The sequence below is a fragment of the Callospermophilus lateralis genome, chromosome 1 (genome assembly GCF_048772815.1).
Source record: "Callospermophilus lateralis isolate mCalLat2 chromosome 1, mCalLat2.hap1, whole genome shotgun sequence".
NCBI lineage: Eukaryota > Metazoa > Chordata > Mammalia > Rodentia > Sciuridae > Callospermophilus > Callospermophilus lateralis.
This window is the reverse complement of record NC_135305.1, coordinates 146,949,402-146,966,884: the sequence shown is the minus strand read 5'-3', so window position 1 is coordinate 146,966,884 and position 17,483 is coordinate 146,949,402. Positions and strand designations below refer to the sequence as shown.

The 17,483-nt window shown below is 44.0% G+C and overlaps 1 protein-coding gene across 3 annotated transcripts; it reads left to right on the top strand.

Moving 5' to 3' along the window:
- Window positions 1–2,796: 2,796 nt before the first annotated feature.
- Window positions 2,797–17,198, top strand: Unc119b (unc-119 lipid binding chaperone B). 3 transcript variants are annotated; one of them, XM_077108915.1, is made up of 6 exons: window positions 2,797–3,071; window positions 5,898–6,011; window positions 9,171–9,245; window positions 9,786–9,897; window positions 10,018–10,190; window positions 13,419–17,198. In XM_077108915.1, exons 1-6 carry the CDS (start codon window positions 2,828–2,830, stop codon window positions 13,529–13,531), a joined length of 831 nt encoding a protein of 276 aa, XP_076965030.1. In that variant the 5' UTR covers window positions 2,797–2,827; the 3' UTR covers window positions 13,532–17,198. The 3 variants fall into 3 exon arrangements, with proteins under 3 accessions (XP_076965030.1, XP_076965032.1, XP_076965033.1); XM_077108917.1 differs by lacking the exon at window positions 9,171–9,245; XM_077108918.1 differs by lacking the exons at window positions 5,898–6,011; window positions 9,171–9,245.
- Window positions 17,199–17,483: the final 285 nt, after the last annotated feature.

The following is a 17,483-nucleotide window of genomic DNA, read 5'->3' as shown; positions in this document are numbered from 1 at the left end:
TGTGCACTACCACACATGGCTAAATAGAGCCTTTTTACGTACCTTAGGAAAATTTGGTGAAGAAAGGTAAACTGAGCATTAACAGCTCTAATTTTTCCTACCCCTTTAAAAAGTGAAATTTTTTTCCTTTTTTTTTGTGTGTTTTTTAGCCTTTTGATCTTTTATTACTCAAGAAGCTTCATTTTTAAAATTTCACTTTATGACTTTGCTGTGCCTTCAACACTTCACAATAATTTTCTGCTCCTCAATAACAAAGACACACTTGTTCACCAACACATGTAGCACACATGGAACCACCATAGGTCCTGCTGATATAGTTTTGTTTTAGAAAATTTTATCAGAACTTTAGGTCTCAAAGCACAAACCCCTTGAAGTCTGCCTGGATACACATCATATGCAGATTTTAATGCTTTCCCAACCTTCTTGGAATGAAGGTTAACAATTACCAGGGACTCAGGACAGACTATTTTGTTAGAGATTATATTGTCTGTCAATTACTAGACCATCTCTGAATGATCTTGCATTCCTGAGAGCTTCCTGCATTCAACTCCTTGGATGGCAGCCAATTTTACCTTTTTTTTTTTTTTTTGGTATGCTTTCTATTCTAAATACATACTCTAATCCTTCTAATCATACTTCATAGTCACCAGAGAGAGTATAGGCCCCAACTCCCTCATATGACAGTATTTCGTTTTTTGTGTTTTTTTTTTCAGTTGAAGTTTTTCCACCACCTTCCCTTCCTGCAGTGCTGGTGATCAAACCCAGGGCCGCCTTGTATATGCTGTGCAAGCACTCTATCACTGAGCTACATCCCCAGCCTTGAGGTTGCCTTTAAATTTTAAGAGAAAATAAATCCATTTTGACGTAAAGTCTGCCTTCTAGATACAGAATCTAAGATACTTTCTCATTTTTAAGAACTACACAAGCAATCAAAGTGTGAAATATGATATATCAAGAACTATGTAATGTTTTGAACAGCCAACAATAAAATTAAAAAAAAAAAAAGAACTAAACAAGCAGCCCATGAGCATATGCTTGTGATAAAAAAGTACAGAAGTAGCTCTAAATAGTGTAAAAAGGAAATATATTCTCTTTAGTTCCTTCCAGTACTCTCCTCCCTAAAGGTAATCAAAGTTGACATTTTAATGTATATCCAGACCTCTTCCTTTATAATTACAAATACATCTACATATTCACATGCTTTTTATTTTAATCGAATAGATTCTGTGCCTTGCTTTTTTCTCAGTATCTCTGAGATCTTCCCATCAGTCTCATTCTTTTTAACAGCTGTATAACATAGACTCCACTGTAATTTGTCAATGTAACAAATAATCCTGCAGTAAACATCTTTTGTATACACTTAGGCAAAATTCCTGGATTGGACTTGTAGGTGAAGGACTTAGTACTTTTGTCATGATCCCTAGAAAGAAAAAAACTGGGATCCAGGTAATTGTCGTTCTGGTGCTCTGAAATAAATGTGAGCTTTGTGGGGAATGACCGAATGCTAAACCACCCTCTTGGCAATTCACAAGTAGCATATTAAAAGTTCTGGAAACTCTTCAGTAGCCACTCACTGTTGAGTGGTTTAAAAAGAGTTATTTACAAAAGGAAAGGTTTTAATTTCTCTTATATATTTATTAAAATCTAGAAGGGTTTGTAAGTGTCACCTGATGCTAATTTCTCAAAAGTTAGGAAGTTGGCCACATACTGTCTCACTCAACTGGGCAGCTGGGGAGGGGGGTCAGGTTTGGACTTTGTCCAGGAACTAGGTGAGTCCTGGCAGCCCCTTCCAAGCCCCTTACATCAAGTGAGAGGGACCCAGCAAATCCCGGTGTAAATCAGGTCTAGAAGCCAGTCATTGGCAGAGGATTGGGATTTCACTCTGGCCCAAGTTTGGCTAGTAGACACTTCACATGAGTCAAGTCCAGGCCTCCTGTACATCCAGTTTTGAGAGAAGGAACCACGTGGAGTATAAGAAGGCAGCCTCTCTCCTACCCACTTCCTCCACTAATGAAATAGTGGTTAACTGCCTAGGCTCAGAAATGTCACCTCTGTGAGGCCTTTCCCTGACACCCACTTCCACCCCCGCCCTCCTAACCCGACAGAATAAACACTTCGGGGTGCTCTGGTATCACTTTTGTTGCACCTGTTACAGCCGGTGCCAGGCAGTTATCTTCTAGTTCCGAGTTTCCCCGCCTGTCAGGAAGTATGCCACAGTCTTTCTTGACAAAGTGGGGACTCCTTCATGGAGAGTGTTGTGAGACACTATTCAGGTTTTCACTCATTTATTCAATCGTTGTGCACCTACCATGTGTCAGGCATTTGCTTAATTGCCAAGAATACACTGATAAGGCATATCCACTTCCTCATTTTTATAGTTCCTGCAGTCTCGCTCAAGATCAAGCACAGCAGGAGTTGGCAAGGCAATCTAGTTAGAAAGCTTGTCTTGAAGCTGCCCCTTTGCACAACAAACACCATTTTAACTTACACTCAATACTAAAAACATTAACATTTTCTCAAGATGCTTTGTCTACAGTTTCTAAGACAGGAATTCACTTGTAATATATATATGTGTATACATATATACACACACCTATATATACACAAAATATATATATATAACATCTGGGATGACTTTGGGGACCCGAAAGAGTGTGTGGGAGTTCTAAGGCCCCACCCACCGCCGGACACCACCAAAGTTGGAGAGTCTTCACTGCTCCCCGCAGACCCCGCCTCCAGGGCCCCGCCCCCAGGTGCCGCCTGGCCCCGCCCCCGCTCTCCATAGTTACGGCGCTGTGGAGGCGGCGGCCATCTTGGCTGTGGAGCGATGAACGGGTCGAACCCCAAGGCTATGGCCGCGGGGTCGGCTGCGGGGCCCGGGGGGCTGGTGGCTGGCAAGGAGGAGAAGAAGAAAGCGGGCGGTGGCGTCCTGAACCGGCTCAAAGCGCGGCGGCAGGCGCCCCCCCACGCGGCCGACGACGGCATCGGGGCAGCGGTCACGGAGCAGGAGCTGCTGGCCCTGGACACCATCCGCCCTGAGCACGTCTTGCGCCTCAGCCGGGTCACTGAAAGTGAGTGTCGCGAGGGCCGCGCCCTTCCCGCGCGACGGGCCCCCGGCAGGTCGGTCCGCTTGGCCCGCGCGGGGGTCCGCCCAGGCCCGGACAGCCATGCAGGCCGCGCTCCCGTCTGCCCCGGCCGCGCTCACCTAGACCTGGTGGAGAAGGGCTCTCCTTGAGCTTCACCGCGTCTGGCCGAGTCCAGCGCCGCCAGGTTGCCCCCTGGGTTGTCCTGGTTGAGGAAGGGTCTTCGTTCAGCTATCCCTCCTTCTCAGCTGCTCCTTCTTATCCGACCCGGGCGGAGGTGCCGAGGTCCCCTGTGCCTGGAACCCCGCCGCATCAGCGAAATTCCCGCCTAGCCCGCCCGCCCCCCGCAATGAGTCTACCCTCCGAGCTTCCGCAGTCTTCCGCCAGGCCAGAGCCCCTACCTGCTTTCTCCGCCTGTCCCTCCTCTCCGGCCCCCTGACAGCATCACCCCCCCCCCCCATTCCAGCCTGTCTTGGCCCCCTTCTCTTCTCGGTCCCAAGCGTTCCCCTTTGTGTGCAGGTGCGCTTTTCCTTGGCATTTCATATAAATTTAAAAACTGCCACAGAAAAATAAAGTTTCAGTATATGTGCAGACTCCTATATGTGAATCTTACTCTTTTTTAAAAACAAAATTATTTTTTTTAGTTGTAGTTGGACACAATACCTGTATTTATTTTTATGTGGTGCTGAGGCTCGAACCCAGGGCCTCGCGCATGCAAGGAGATCGCTCTGTCGCTGAGCCACAACTCCAGCCCCGTTAATCTTAATCTTGATTTTTTTCCCAGTGAATTAAGAATTGTCAAGATTTCAGAATTTTAAAAAAAAATTTTTTTTTGCATAAGGTATTTTCATTCATATAAGAAAGAGTGGGAAGAAATAGAATTGTCCCTCTCTCCCTCCATCTCTGTCAGGCCAAGCTGTGACTTGAAACCTTTTCCCTTGCTGTTGTTTCCCCCAGAGTTTATAGTCACCTGGTTAGGCCTTATTTGCCCTGCCCACCGCCATCCCCCACCCACCCACCCCACCGCAGCAGACTTGTAACCTTGCTGCCAGGAAGGATGCCCTGGTAGTCACTGAATTGCTGTGGTCAGCTCAGGGCTGCTCAGGAGTACCTCAGGTTGCTGCTGGAGCTCCAGTGTTTTTGGGATTGGGAGTTTGGGGAAGGTGGTCTTGATCCAGTATGAAAGGAAATCCTCAACTCCCTAAATAGTTTTAACTTGGGTATTTTGATGTCCCCATTTTCTATCACAGTTGGAGTTGTGCCTCTACAGTATGGCTCTTTGGTTTCATTGAAACAATGAAAAAGCTGCTTCTGTTCTAAGTCTTCATTTGAGGTTTTAAAAGTACAGAAAAGCTCAGCACCTGATCACTTTAACCTCACATTTGTTCCTGACACCAAAGGTGACTTTGGCCATTCTAATGCCTGGCCCTAAGCAGTATTCACTGGGCACACAGGTCCCATTTCGGGGCTTGGGAATTTTGATGTCATTGCCCCAAAACCTGTGTCTACTGCTCCTTGGAGAAAGTCACAGGTCAGAGCTTGGTACCTCTGAATTCTGTTCCTCTTCTTAGAGTCTCATCTGTTCTGTCTTGCAAGTTATTTATTGAGTACCCCCTAAAAGCACAGAACCAATGTCAGCCTGTTTGGGAGTTAGAGAATCATCAGTAGCTCTCAAGTTTGCATTCTACTGGAGACAGCTTATTAAATGTGAAACAATAACAAGCAATCTACAATAAAGTCATAATGAGTTGAAATGAGTCGCAGAGAAGATGCTGTCAGGAGTTGTAGAAATAAATCAATGAAATTTTCTATGAACAAAACTCTTGGTTAAATCCTTAGGTCATTGTAGGCTATGCTTCACTTTGACTAATGCTGTCATTGCCAAATTTATCCTACTCTGTTGTATGTATAGCCTACTGTGTGATGTTGTGTAGTCTACGAATTGAGAACAATTTTTACATTTTTAAAGTGGTTGAAATATGTTTTAAAAATATAGTGACATAAACTTATTATATAAAATTTGTCAGTATTCATAGGTACAGTTTTAATAGATGCATACTCCTTCATTTGCTTATTGTCCTTGGATTTTTTTTTTTTTTATATACAGAGTTGAGTAGTTATGGCAGAGTCCATGTGAACATAAACCCTAAATTATTTATAATGTGTCCTTTTATGGGAAAGTTTACTGATCCCTGCCTTCTCACACTCATGGTTGGCAAACATGCATTGTATTGTCTGTTAAAGCAGTGTAAATATTTTCAAATTTTTTTCTAAAAAATATTTTCTAATGTTGTGGTATCCAAGCTGATAGATATGGCAGAGTTATAGGTGTTTCCAAAGAAAACCATTCTTTCTATCCCTGTTCCTAGAAGTTTCATCCAAACTGAGTCCTGCTCTTTTTTTATTGGGTCTCCTGATTCTGTCCATACGACTTTTGCTTATGATAATACAAGAGGATGTTTGGGGAAGTATTTTAAGTAAATTACATAGGAAAAAATCCCTGAGTTTAAGCTAAGCACAATGGTGTACGCCTGTAATCCCAGTGACTGGGGAGGCTGAGGCAGGAGGATCTGGAGTTCAAAGCCAAACTTAGCAAAGGCAAGTTGCTAAGCAACTCAATGAGACCCTGTCTCTAAATTAAATACAATATAGGGCTGGAAATAGGCTCAGTGGTCACGCCCCTGAGTGCCCCTGAGTTCAATCCCCAGTACAAAAAAAAAAAAAAAAAAATCCCTGATTTGCTTCAAAACTTGAGAAATAAGTGGTAGTTTTGGATGATTATTTAATAGCATTGGTCTCTTTCTCATTTTTTAGATTACTTGTGTAAACCTGAAGACAACATCTACAGTATTGATTTCACCCGCTTCAAAATTCGAGATTTGGAGACGGGGACAGTGCTTTTTGAAATTGCCAAACCTTGCGTTTCAGGTAGGCTTCAAAATTGTAGGGATCCCTTGACAGTTTGAAGAAAAGTTTGAAACAGAAGTTTGAACAGAAATTTGAAAAGTTGAATATTTGTGTGCCTTTGCTTCCTGTGTCTTGGACTCCAGTGTTCCACTTTTGGAACCTCTTCAGGCATGCCAGTTGAAGCTGCATTAGGAGGCTGATGTTTGAGTATCAACTCTTGGTCACTGCCACATTTTTCTGTACATCACCTTATCTAGTCCTCACGCCTCTGTGAGGAGTTCTTACTATCCCTATTTTACAGAAAAGGATCTGAGACCCAGAATTTTCTGGGACACTTTACTAAGGTCCTGTACTCTTTCATTATATCACTTCTGATTTAGGAAAGAAATCCTTGAAATTAAACTCTAATGAGGAAAATTCATTGAACCTTGAGGCCCTTTGAAGGAGGATACTGAGGATTCCAGTCTAGACCACAAGGCAGTTTCACTCCAGTCTTCTCATTTGTCTTTATAAATAGTACCTTGCATTTCTCAGTACTTTCTCATTTGGATTTTTTTCCCCCTTTTCTTTTTGGTGCTGATGCTAGGAATCAAAACCTTGTATCACACACACTAGGCAAGCACTTTACTGCTGAGGTATTCCCCCAACCCTTGGATTTGTGTGTGATTTTGGGGATTGAACTTGGTGCTCTACAACTGAGCTACACCACTAACTCTTTTTTTATTTTTATATTGAGACAGGAATTTGCTAAGTTGCTGAGGCTTGCCTTGAATTTGTGATTCTTCTGCTTCAGCCTCCCAAGTGGCTGGAATTACAGACTTATACTACTATGCTAGAGATATATATAAAACCAGGGATTGAATGCAGGGGTGCTTAACACTGAGACACACCCCAGCCTTTTAAAATTTTTTTAAATTTTGAGACAGGGTCTCACTGAGAGGACCTCACTAAGTTGCTGAGGCTGGCCTTGAACTTGTGATCCTTCTGCTTCAGCCTCCCGAGTAGCTGGGATTTCAGGGATTTGCCACCACACCTGGCAAGACTTTTTTTAAACACGAGTTTATTCTTAAATTTACAACAAGCTCTAAGATAACACTTCATCCTAGCAATAGGTGGCAAAAGATGTTATGGAAAGAATCCAGATGTTTAAATAGGAAGAAACCAAGGATCATCACCTCAGGCACAAGGAACAGCTTACTTTTGCTGTATTTCTTCATTCTGTCTGTGGCCAGAGGCTCCTTCTTTTAGCTGCTTGAGTTTCCTCTGCTCCTCATTTTATTTCTTTTTGAAGGCCTTGTTTTTCTCATATCTGTCTGCATCTTGGGCTATGACAGGCTTCATGCCACCTTCATAGATAGATGTAGCACCTGCCACTTCTCCCCCATATCCTGCCATTAGCAATCTTAGTTTGGGTTTTAATCTTCATCATTTTTTGAAAGAACAGACCCATGAACTCATCCACTTGAGATTCTTTAAATTAGCCTTCAATAAACCTTTCCTGTGCTTGTGATGCAGTTCTAGGATGATTCATTTCTGGTCAGGGGACCACATAAGCCTTCAGAGCACATTACTGGAGATTTAGCGCCCTCTGGAGTTTGTTGTTTATTAGAACATAGTCACACATACTATATAGTATCAACCATGATCTGTAATTATAACTTGTTTTGCAAGGTTTTTCTCATTTGATTGATTTGCTAGTTGAAGGAAACTGCGAACTTAGTAAGGCAAATATTAGTATCCCAGAGTCAAGAGACTTTCCTGGGCTGACTTTTTAGTCACCTGATCTCATGATAGAGTGTTTGCCAAGTATAGAGGAGGCCCTAGGTTTGATCCCCAGCACTGGAAAAAAAACACAAGATTTTCCTGAGAAAGTCTCAGCTTGGATTAGTTACAAAGCCACAAGTTTGAGGCCAGCCTGAGAAACTTAAAGAGACCTTGATTCAAAATAAAGTAAAAAGGACTGGGGATTTAGATCAATAGTAGAGCATTCCTGGTTCAGTCCCCAGTAACAACAACAAAAACTGATCAGTGGTAGTCACTGTTAATTGCGTTTATTCTCCAGTATGGTTAAAGAGGGCTGGGGATGTGGCTCAGTAGTAGAGTGCTTGCCTAGCATATATGAGGCCTTTGGTTCCATCCACAGTATCACAAAAAAAAAAAAAAAGAAAGAAAGAAAGAAAAAAGAAAAACTGTAGCCCAATGACCAAATCCAATCAGTATGATTAAAGAAGTCTGGACAATTGTCTGAACGAATGGAAGGTGTAAATTTAGATCCCCAAGGTAGGCACACCTGGCTAGTTCCCTTGCAAATTGAACCCTGGCTCACTCCTATCAGAATCTAATGCTGACCAGGGCAACTGAAAGTTCAGACTTGTAAATTCTGTCTTCCTGGGTCTGTGGTGTTGTCATCTCTAAGGCACATGTCCCAATACTTAGGACATTTCAGGAATCCCAGGATTATTACAGGTGTGTGGATCTGGATTAGATGGGGCTCAGAGTAGTCATTTCCATACAAAACTCAATTGTCTCAAAAAAGTGAATTGCAGCCGGGTGCACACCTATAATCCCAGCAGCTGGGGAGGCTGAGACAGGAGAAGTGTGAGTGCAAAGCCAGCATCAGCAACAGCAAGGTGCTAAGCAACTCTGTAAGACCCTGTCTCTAAATAAAATACAAAATAGGGCTGGGGATGTGGCTCAGTGGTCAGGCGTCCCTGACTTCAATCCCTGGTACCAAAAAAAAAAAAAAGATGAATTGCAAAGTACCTGGATTTCCAACCTCCCTAGTCTTTACATTTAAGAATCTTGATTCACTTAGAATATCCTCATACTGAATCAGGGCTTTCCTGTGACACTTGTTCTGATGAATTTGAATCCCTGAGATTTGGCTTGACTCTTTGAATCATATAAGAACATCCAGGGTTCTTACCCTAGACACGAACTCCTGCTCAGCCTGGTTGCTCAGTGCTCTCGGGATGTCACAGAGATGTTTGATGCTAAAAGAACCCAAGGTCAATGTAGACTGGAGAAAATATCCTTATTGAACACTGGAGGCACTAACTCCTTATTCTCCAATTTGTTTTACAAATTTTCTCTTCAGGAATGTACTAGGCCAGAGACCAGCATTAACTTTGTGAGGTCTCACACATTGGTTCATTGCCCATATGCTTCACCCTTTCCTAGGTGGTCAGAGGGTTGGGTCTGGAATGGCCTGGAGTAGACATCAGTCCAAGGAAGTGCAGTACCTCAAGGCTGTAGGTCAGTGTCTTCCATTCAAATAACAATTATTTGTAGTGGTTTGTCTTTGCTGCCTGTCAGATATGTTTGTATTGTTTAAAGGAAATCTTATCTATTTTCATCTTTTGCAGTATTATCCTTTTGGTTAGTGACTAGAAGTTCAACTTGGTCAACAGCAGACCTGGGTGCATAATATAGCCTGTATCAGGGGCCTGTTACCCAGCCTGTGTTTACTGTCAGGATATGGCTCAAGCCTCTAAATTAAACACAAAGAGCTTAGTATTTAAGAATAGTCATATGGACCTGGAATCAAATCCCTGCTCCCTCTATTTACTATTTGGGGACTTTGAACATATTCCTTATTCTCTCTTTAACTTGAGCTTCCTTGTGTGAAATGAAAACAGTAGCACCTTAGAGAGCTCCTGTGAAGAGTTTGAAGTGTCACTGTAGGACCCAGCTTTCAGCAAGTGTGCAGTCGGTGTTAGTGTGTTAGCTGGTTGTTGTGCTGTGTGGGCTTGTGGGACCCAGGGGGTGCACTCAAGATTCTGTGTGTTCTTTCAGACCAGGAGGAAGATGAGGAGGAGGAAGGTGGAGATGTGGACATCACTGCAGGACGCTTTGTGCGATATCAGTTCACACCAGCATTTCTCCGCCTCCGGACAGTCGGCGCCACGTGAGTATCGTTGTTTCCTGAAGGAAGAACATTCTGCTAATCCCAGGGAAGAATGTTCTTGGCTCCCTTCTTTAGAGGAGGGAGGAGGCAAAGTGGGACTCACAGAGATTTATTTTGCAGGGTGGAGTTCACAGTGGGAGACAAACCTGTGTCAAACTTCCGTATGATAGAACGGCACTATTTCCGGGAACGCTTACTGAAGAACTTTGACTTTGATTTTGGCTTCTGCATTCCTAGCAGTAGGAACACTTGTGAACATATCTATGAATTTCCCCAGCTTTCAGAGGACGTCAGTAAGTATTCTCTGACTCTTAAAGCATTTGGATTCTAAGGGCTGCAAGAAATGAACCTTGAACCCCATCTGGTCCAGTAGACTTGTTTTGTAGTGAAGGGCAGTGGTGACATGATGTGTGTATACCACTCACCTGATCTCATGTTTCTAATTTCCTACTGCTCCTGTCTTTTGTGTCAAATTCTGATTCTGCTTGTGGAGCAACAAAGGTTGTAGTACTATAGGCCATCCTTTTTAGGCCTGTGTGGGAAAGAGAGTGACTGAGGGTGGGTAGGGATTGAACCAAGGTGACCGTCACTGGGACTCCAATTAGATACAACAACTTTCCTCTTCACTGTTGGTTATGGTTTCCATGGTGTCCTAGTCATTGATCCTTTACTTTTTCTGTAATCAGAGCCAGATGTGAAACTGCAGGCTAAATAGAATCAAAGGCTTGAGGACACTTCTTTCTTATTCTCCAAAATTCGAGGGTTGATAAAGAAACTGTTAGAATAGACCCAGTGGGAGCCAGGGAGGTTTTTGAGCAAAAGAAGGGAGATGATAAAAGCATGTTTTAGGAAAAAGAGTCCTGCAGTTACATGAAGGAGGAACTGGGGAAGGTACCAGAGGGAGCTGTTTATATATCCCAGGCAAGGGAAGATACGAACTGAACTAGAGGTAAAGAATTGGCTCGGTCAGCATCTAACACTTAGGTTTAGCTATCTCTGGTTAGCATCCTTGGCTAGTCATTCAGAGAAATAGCTTTAGAACATGTAAGTGGGCTTTGCATGGTGGCACACCTCTGTAATCCCAGTTACTGGGGAGGCTAAGGCAGGAGGATCACAAGTTCAAGGCCCACCTAGGAAACTTAGTGAGACTTGTCTCAAGATAAAAAATTAAAAAGGAGGGCTGGGGATGTGGCTCAAGCGGTAGCGCGATCGCTTGGCATGCATGCGGCCCGGGTTCGATCCTCAGCACCACATACAAAGATGTTGTGTCCGCCAAAAACTAAAAAATAAATATTAAAAATTCTTTCTCTCTTTCTCTCTCTCTCTCTCTAAAAAAAAGAAAAAGAAAAAGGAATGACAATGTAGCACAGTAGTAGAGTACCTCTGGGTTAAGTCCCAGTACTAGACAGACAGACAGACACACAAAATTATGTGGATGTAAGTGGAATCCTGTGAATAGTGATGGCCTTTGACCTTTAGTTACGTTGTGGGGAAGGATCCACATACATTGACTAGTTTTCTCAGAACCACAAGTCCTTAAAGATTTCATATTCTGAAAACCAGGTACTTTTACTCGTGTGATGATACTGTTCCCAGGTAAAATAAGGATTGCTGAGATGTGGGAAGGGTATTTATAATAGCATCTAGTTCTTCCTGAGTCTGTTTCCCCAAGCTGGGCTGGAGGATGTCCATACTAGGAAGAAGAGAGTATAGATAGAATTTAAAGTTTTACCTGTGAAGCCAAATAAGCCGCAAGAGTTTAGAAGTCAGTAATATGAGTGTAGCTAGGTATGGTTGTGCATGCCTATAATCCCAGTGACTCGGGAGCCTCAAACAGGAGGATCACAAGTTCAAGGCCAGCCACAGCAAATTAGCAAGGCCCTAAGCAACTTAGTGAGACCCTGTCTTCAAAATAAAAAAAGGACTGGGGGTATAGCTTAGTGGTAAAGCACCCCTGTGTTAAATCCCTAGAATAATAATAGTAAGTATGTAAACCAGATATCTTTGGCCTAGATAAGTTCAAAGAACTTTAAAGAATCAGTGTCACACACACACAAAAAAATTAGTATCACCTTTAAAAATTGTGGTGAGCAATCATATTTCTTCCAGAGGACTCAAGGTGGCATGTAATCCCTAATTCAAAACCGATCAGCCTTGTGCCGGGGTTGTGATTCAGTGGTAGAGCACTTGCTAGCATGAATGACTCACTAGGTTTGATTCTGCACTGCATATAAATAAATAAAATAAAGGTCCATTGACAACTAAAAAAAAAATGATCAGCCTTGGTGTGCACAGTGGTGCAATGCCTATGATCCCAGCAACTCAGGAGAGTGAGGCATGAGGATCACAAGTTCAAGATTGGCCTCAGCAATTTAGCAAGGCCCTAAGCAACTCAATGAGACCCTGTCTCTAAATAAATACAAAAGAGGGCTTGAGAAGTGGCTCAATGGTCGAGTGCTCCTGAGTTCAATCCTCAATCCCTACCCCACCCCGCAAAAAAGAGAAAAGGGCTTTGGATACAGCTCAGTGGCAAAGTGCTTCTGGGTTCAGTTCACTAAAACAAACAAAAAATGGATCAGCCTTGCATGGTGGCACATACTTGTAATCCCAAGTACTTGGGAAGCTGAGGGAGGAGGATCATAAGTTTGAGGCCAGCCTGGGAAATTTAAAGAGACCTTGTTTCAAAATAAAATGAAAAAGACTAGGAATTTAAATCAGTGGTAGAACATTTCTGGTTCAATCCCCAGTAACAAAACCCTCCCCCACAAACCATAAAACTGATCAGTGTTAGTCATTGTTAATTGCATTTATTCTCCAGTATGGTTAAAGAGGGCTAGGGATGTGGCTCAGTGGTAGAGTGCTTGCCTAGCCTGCATGTGGCCCTTGGTTCTAACCCCAGTGCCACACAAACAAAACAAAGTAGCCCAATGGTCAAATCCAATCAGTATGGTTGAAGAGGTCTGGACAATTGTCTGAACAAGTGGAAGGTGTAAATTTAGATCCCAAGGCAGGCACACCTCTGGCTAGTTCACTTGCAAGTTGATTCCTTTGCCGTCTCTGAGGAAGGCTGACACTCATTCACATACAGACTTCCTTTAGTTGTCAGGAGTACCCATAGGAAGTGAGCGCAGTGAGGCATGGCTTTCTGGATTTGCCCCATAATGTCTAGAGGTGGGCAGCAGACCAGAAGCCAGGGCTTGCTTGGGTCAGCAGAAAGCACTGGATAAATAAGTAGCTGTGGTCTTTTGGCAAGAGGGTAAGTACGTTTCCCAGGGCACTAACTAGAAGAATCCAGGCTGGGGATAACTGAGGAGTAGACTGCTTCTTTATGTTAAAGTAGAAATTACATTCAGTTTGGGGACTCTCTGGTCTCCCCAGCTCCAAGAACTGGCTCCCTCTTTTCTGACCATATTATTCTCAATAGAAGTGTTGGCTTGTGGATTTGGGGGGGATACTGAGTTTTGCTGCTTAACTGTGGGGCAAGCTCACATCTGCTTTTTTCCTTTTCCCCCGACTTGCAGTTCGTCTGATGATTGAAAATCCGTATGAGACCCGCTCCGACAGCTTCTACTTTGTGGACAACAAGCTGATAATGCACAACAAGGCTGATTATGCCTATAATGGAGGCCAGTAATTGCTAAGGAGTGGACAAGGGAGGTGCTTTGCTGCAGCCATGTAGTCCTGGCACACAAAGGGGATCGAGGCTGCTCTTTGTCAACACAGCTGGAACCTGGCCCAGGAAGCCAAGGTTGGGGTAGCAGTTTCCTGTGCTCCAGGGAAGTGCCAAACAGTGCTGTGTTTTCTTCCCTAATATTTTTTCCCTTCCCCCTTCCCTCTAGGTCACAGAGGTATTATAGCAAAGTAAGATTAGAATAGGGCTCTTGGAATCCAGATAAAAAAGGAAGTTTATTTTCATGTAATTCTAGCTGTCTGCTGCTTGTCCTAACAACCTCAGTCTCTCCAGGCACATGTGCGTGGGTGAGAAGGCTCTGGCTGAGCCGGCCTGTGGGTTAGCAGTCCATCTTGAGGTCCCTGAGTGCTGGGGGTAACTGAAAGGTAGGCTTCTTCTATTCACTTCAGGCCATCAACACAGCCTGCCCTCACCCGTCATCTTAAATCAGCTGGAAGAAACCAGAAAGGCAATAGAGGGGAGAGGTGGGGTGCTGAGCACTGAGGCACTGGGGACAGGAGGTGCTGCCAAACTGAAGGATCCATTTTTTTAGAGAGGCCTGCTTGTCTGTCCGACTACAGGATTTTCAGCCAGTCCTCCTGGAGATGGACCAAGGTTTCGGCCCGGCAGTGCCTTCTCCTTCTGGGATAGATGAGCTTGCTCTGCCTCTTCTGGCTCCTCACTCTGAATATCTCCTCGAGTAAAATGTGTCAGTTTTGCTCCTGGAGCATAGTATCTCGAGGCCAGAGCAGGCCTCCTTTTATTTTGATTTTTTATTTTTACACTTTGGGGAAGTTTTTACAGAATGTCGGTGGTATTCCCAGCACATGTGATGTGTGGTTAGACTTCTGATAGTATTGATCAGCCTCCTGGGGCTAATCTGGCTCATGTAGCAGGAGGTAATTACAAACCAGCAACTGCTTTAAAGAGAGAGTTGGTTTTCTCAACACAGTGTAGCCAGGAAGGTTTGCTTTGGGTGGGGATTTGCCTCCAAAACTCATTGTGGATTTCTTATTTAGGGTTTTCCCAGCTGCCTTTCTAATGAAGTAGTTTCTGGGACCATCTGGCAAGTCAGACTTAAGTAATGAGTATTCTGATCCTTCAAGCTGCTAGTTGGAATTGTTTGGGGTATTTGGAAAGGGTGAGAATAGGCCAAGGTAGCCTGTCAAAGTGATATGTTCTCAAAATAGCTTCCTTGCACTTCCTGTGGGCTGCTTGTGTCCTCAGACCCTCATTGGACAGAACCCCTCCCCCACTTCCTTAGCTCCTTATGGTTGTCTCTGTGGGTGACTTTAGGTGCTCAACTCAGACTCCATGACCCTCTGCTGTGGGTAGGGTCCATTTAGTATTGACAGAAGGTATCAATAGCAAGGGACCAGGTGGGGTGAGTCACTGTGAGACATAGAAGTGAGTACCTGTGATAGGAACTGTGTCCCACAGTGATTAGGAAAAAACCACATGGGGCCAGGAAAAGAAGGGCCAGCACTTTGCCCCAGAAGGCCCTGTGGCCAGTATTGCTCCCCGTTGGGCTTCTAGAGCATGAGAGGCCTTGAACCCTGGCCCAGTGCTTAGTATCTGGCTGAAGAATCAGCGATACCCCATGCTGGCAGCTTTCTCATTGAGGAAGCCCTTGAGTACCCTGTGTGCTGGCACTGGATTCACCCACTGAGGGAGGGAAGAGGTCTTGCGCCCTGCAGCATGGGTGCCTCTTCACCAGATTGGTGAAACTCAGAACTGGAGTCACTTCCAAATCCAGGTGCCTTAAGTGTGGCTGTGTCCCATATGCTGCTGGGGAAAGCTGCATTGCCACCATTCCCTCCTCCTCACCTGCGGACAGATATCAGCACTGTCTTAACCTTCTCTATTTGTGGTTCCTCTAACGGGATTTGTGTGTTCCTGGCAAGCTTCCGAACACTCCCTTCTCTCTGTAACAAAAGCCCAATTGGGAGAGTTTCTGCCACCCGAAATTTAAATATTGACAAGGATATGCTTTCTGGAGCTGCCCAGAGCTCTGCTGAACAGAGTGTGTCTTAAAAATGTGTCCCAGGGCAGACTCTCTCCTGTGCTCTAAGGGGCTGTCTCTTACCTACCCTGTTAGCTTTTGCTAGGAAGAGTACCTGGAGGATGGAGAAGATGGGCACCCTGGCTTGAGTAGTGCTGTATCCCCTTCCCTTTTAGCTTGCCTTAGTCTCACTGGAGACCATTTTGAGACCAAGTGCTCACCTGTGCCCAGCAGGACAGGAATTTGCCATCTTCTCCTGAAAGCCCAGAGTTCTGTCTGGGGCTCTCAGGAGTCCTGTGTCTAGCTGCTCAGGAAATCTCAAGAAGCATTACCACTCTGGGTGTTAACTGAAATGAATTAAAAATTTAAACGTTTATACCTGAATCCAGGAGGGAATTGGAAGTCATGCTTTCTCTGAGAGTAGATGAACCAGTCCGAAGTAGAGCCAGGAGGCTGTGCTAAGGAATCTGGACTGTTGATAGTGGTTTTCTGGTACGTGACATAATACGAGGGAACAAAACAAGCTCCATGCAGGGGAGCCCGTGCCCTCTGTGAAGAGCTGGCGTCAGAGGCAGCTCCTGGAGAGAGCTCACTCCAGCAGCCCACTTGGGGCAGGTCCTCTGCCTCGTCCTTCTGTCCCCTGTCCCTCTGTCTTGGAATCCCTAGAGAGGGCCTCTCCTTTCCTGTACAGACTTCAGGCTAAGTTGCCCTCCTGGGAAGATCCTATAGAAGATTCTGGTTTCATTCCGTGTTCTAAAGTGTACAACTAGAAGTAATTTGGGGCTTAAGAAGGCTGTCATCTCTTTTGTTAGCTCAAAGTTGTCTTGTGGAGAAAAGATTCTCCAGGGGCATGGACTTCCTGAAGAGACCTGAGGCTTTGACACCTGATTTCTGAAACCTAGGGACAGTGGCTTCACACTTGATCTTAGCCAAAAGGCCGAGAAGCAATAGGGACAGTGGCTTCAGATGTCTGGTAATGACCATAGAAATGTCAGTGATTGGTAAACTTCAAATTAATTTTTCAGTGAAAGTAGAGCCCATTTCTGGACTGGATTAATAGATTGTTTCTAAGGTGCAGACTCAGTGAGTTTGCATTTAGTGTGTTCTGCCAACATGGTGAACTCCCAGGGTATTTTTTTTTTTTTCCTTTGTAAAGTCACTTTCTTCTGGTGACCAGTGTCACCATGATATCAGTAGTTGTTTGGGAATGGGAACAGTGTGTCTTAAGAAAGACTGCATAGATCCTTGTCAGTGCACAGGATTCCTGTTGAAGAGGTGCTGCCATACCTAGTGTAGGAGCCTAGTCGTTGAACCATCTATTACATTCTGTGTCACAGAACCTCCTAGCCACAATAAGGATCTGATGGAGATGGATTTACACTTTGATTTACAAAATATCATGTAAAGTCATTAAAATTGTGAAAGTCTATTTTTTCCCCTGTAAATCTATTTTTCACAGAATATAAGAAACATCAATGACCTGATCTGTCCTTCCTCCTCTTCCTCACTTCACCCGAGATTCTCATTCTTGTTTGTATTGTTTTTGTGTCCAAAGTAAACTAGGTGACTTATTTGTATAAAATGTTATTTTGCCACAGAGACAGTAATTAAAGAAAGATTTTCACAGTACCTCCAACCTGTCTTATCTCCTGACTGGGCCCTGGACATTGCTGGGGTACTGGGGTGGGGCAGGGGTGATTTCCAGATTTCTCTTGGTTATTACATGGGCTTTCTTTGAGTGAGCATAGCTGATTTCTAGGATGATGGGGGACAGTATGTGCTTTAGGTTGAATGATTTTGCTTTGTTTTCCAGGGTGCTTTGAGAATTGAAAATTTGCATACACTTTTTAAAGACAGGCTTTTTCAGGTATATTCAATAGTAAAAATCACCTCAAGAACACAGTCTGGGGGCTG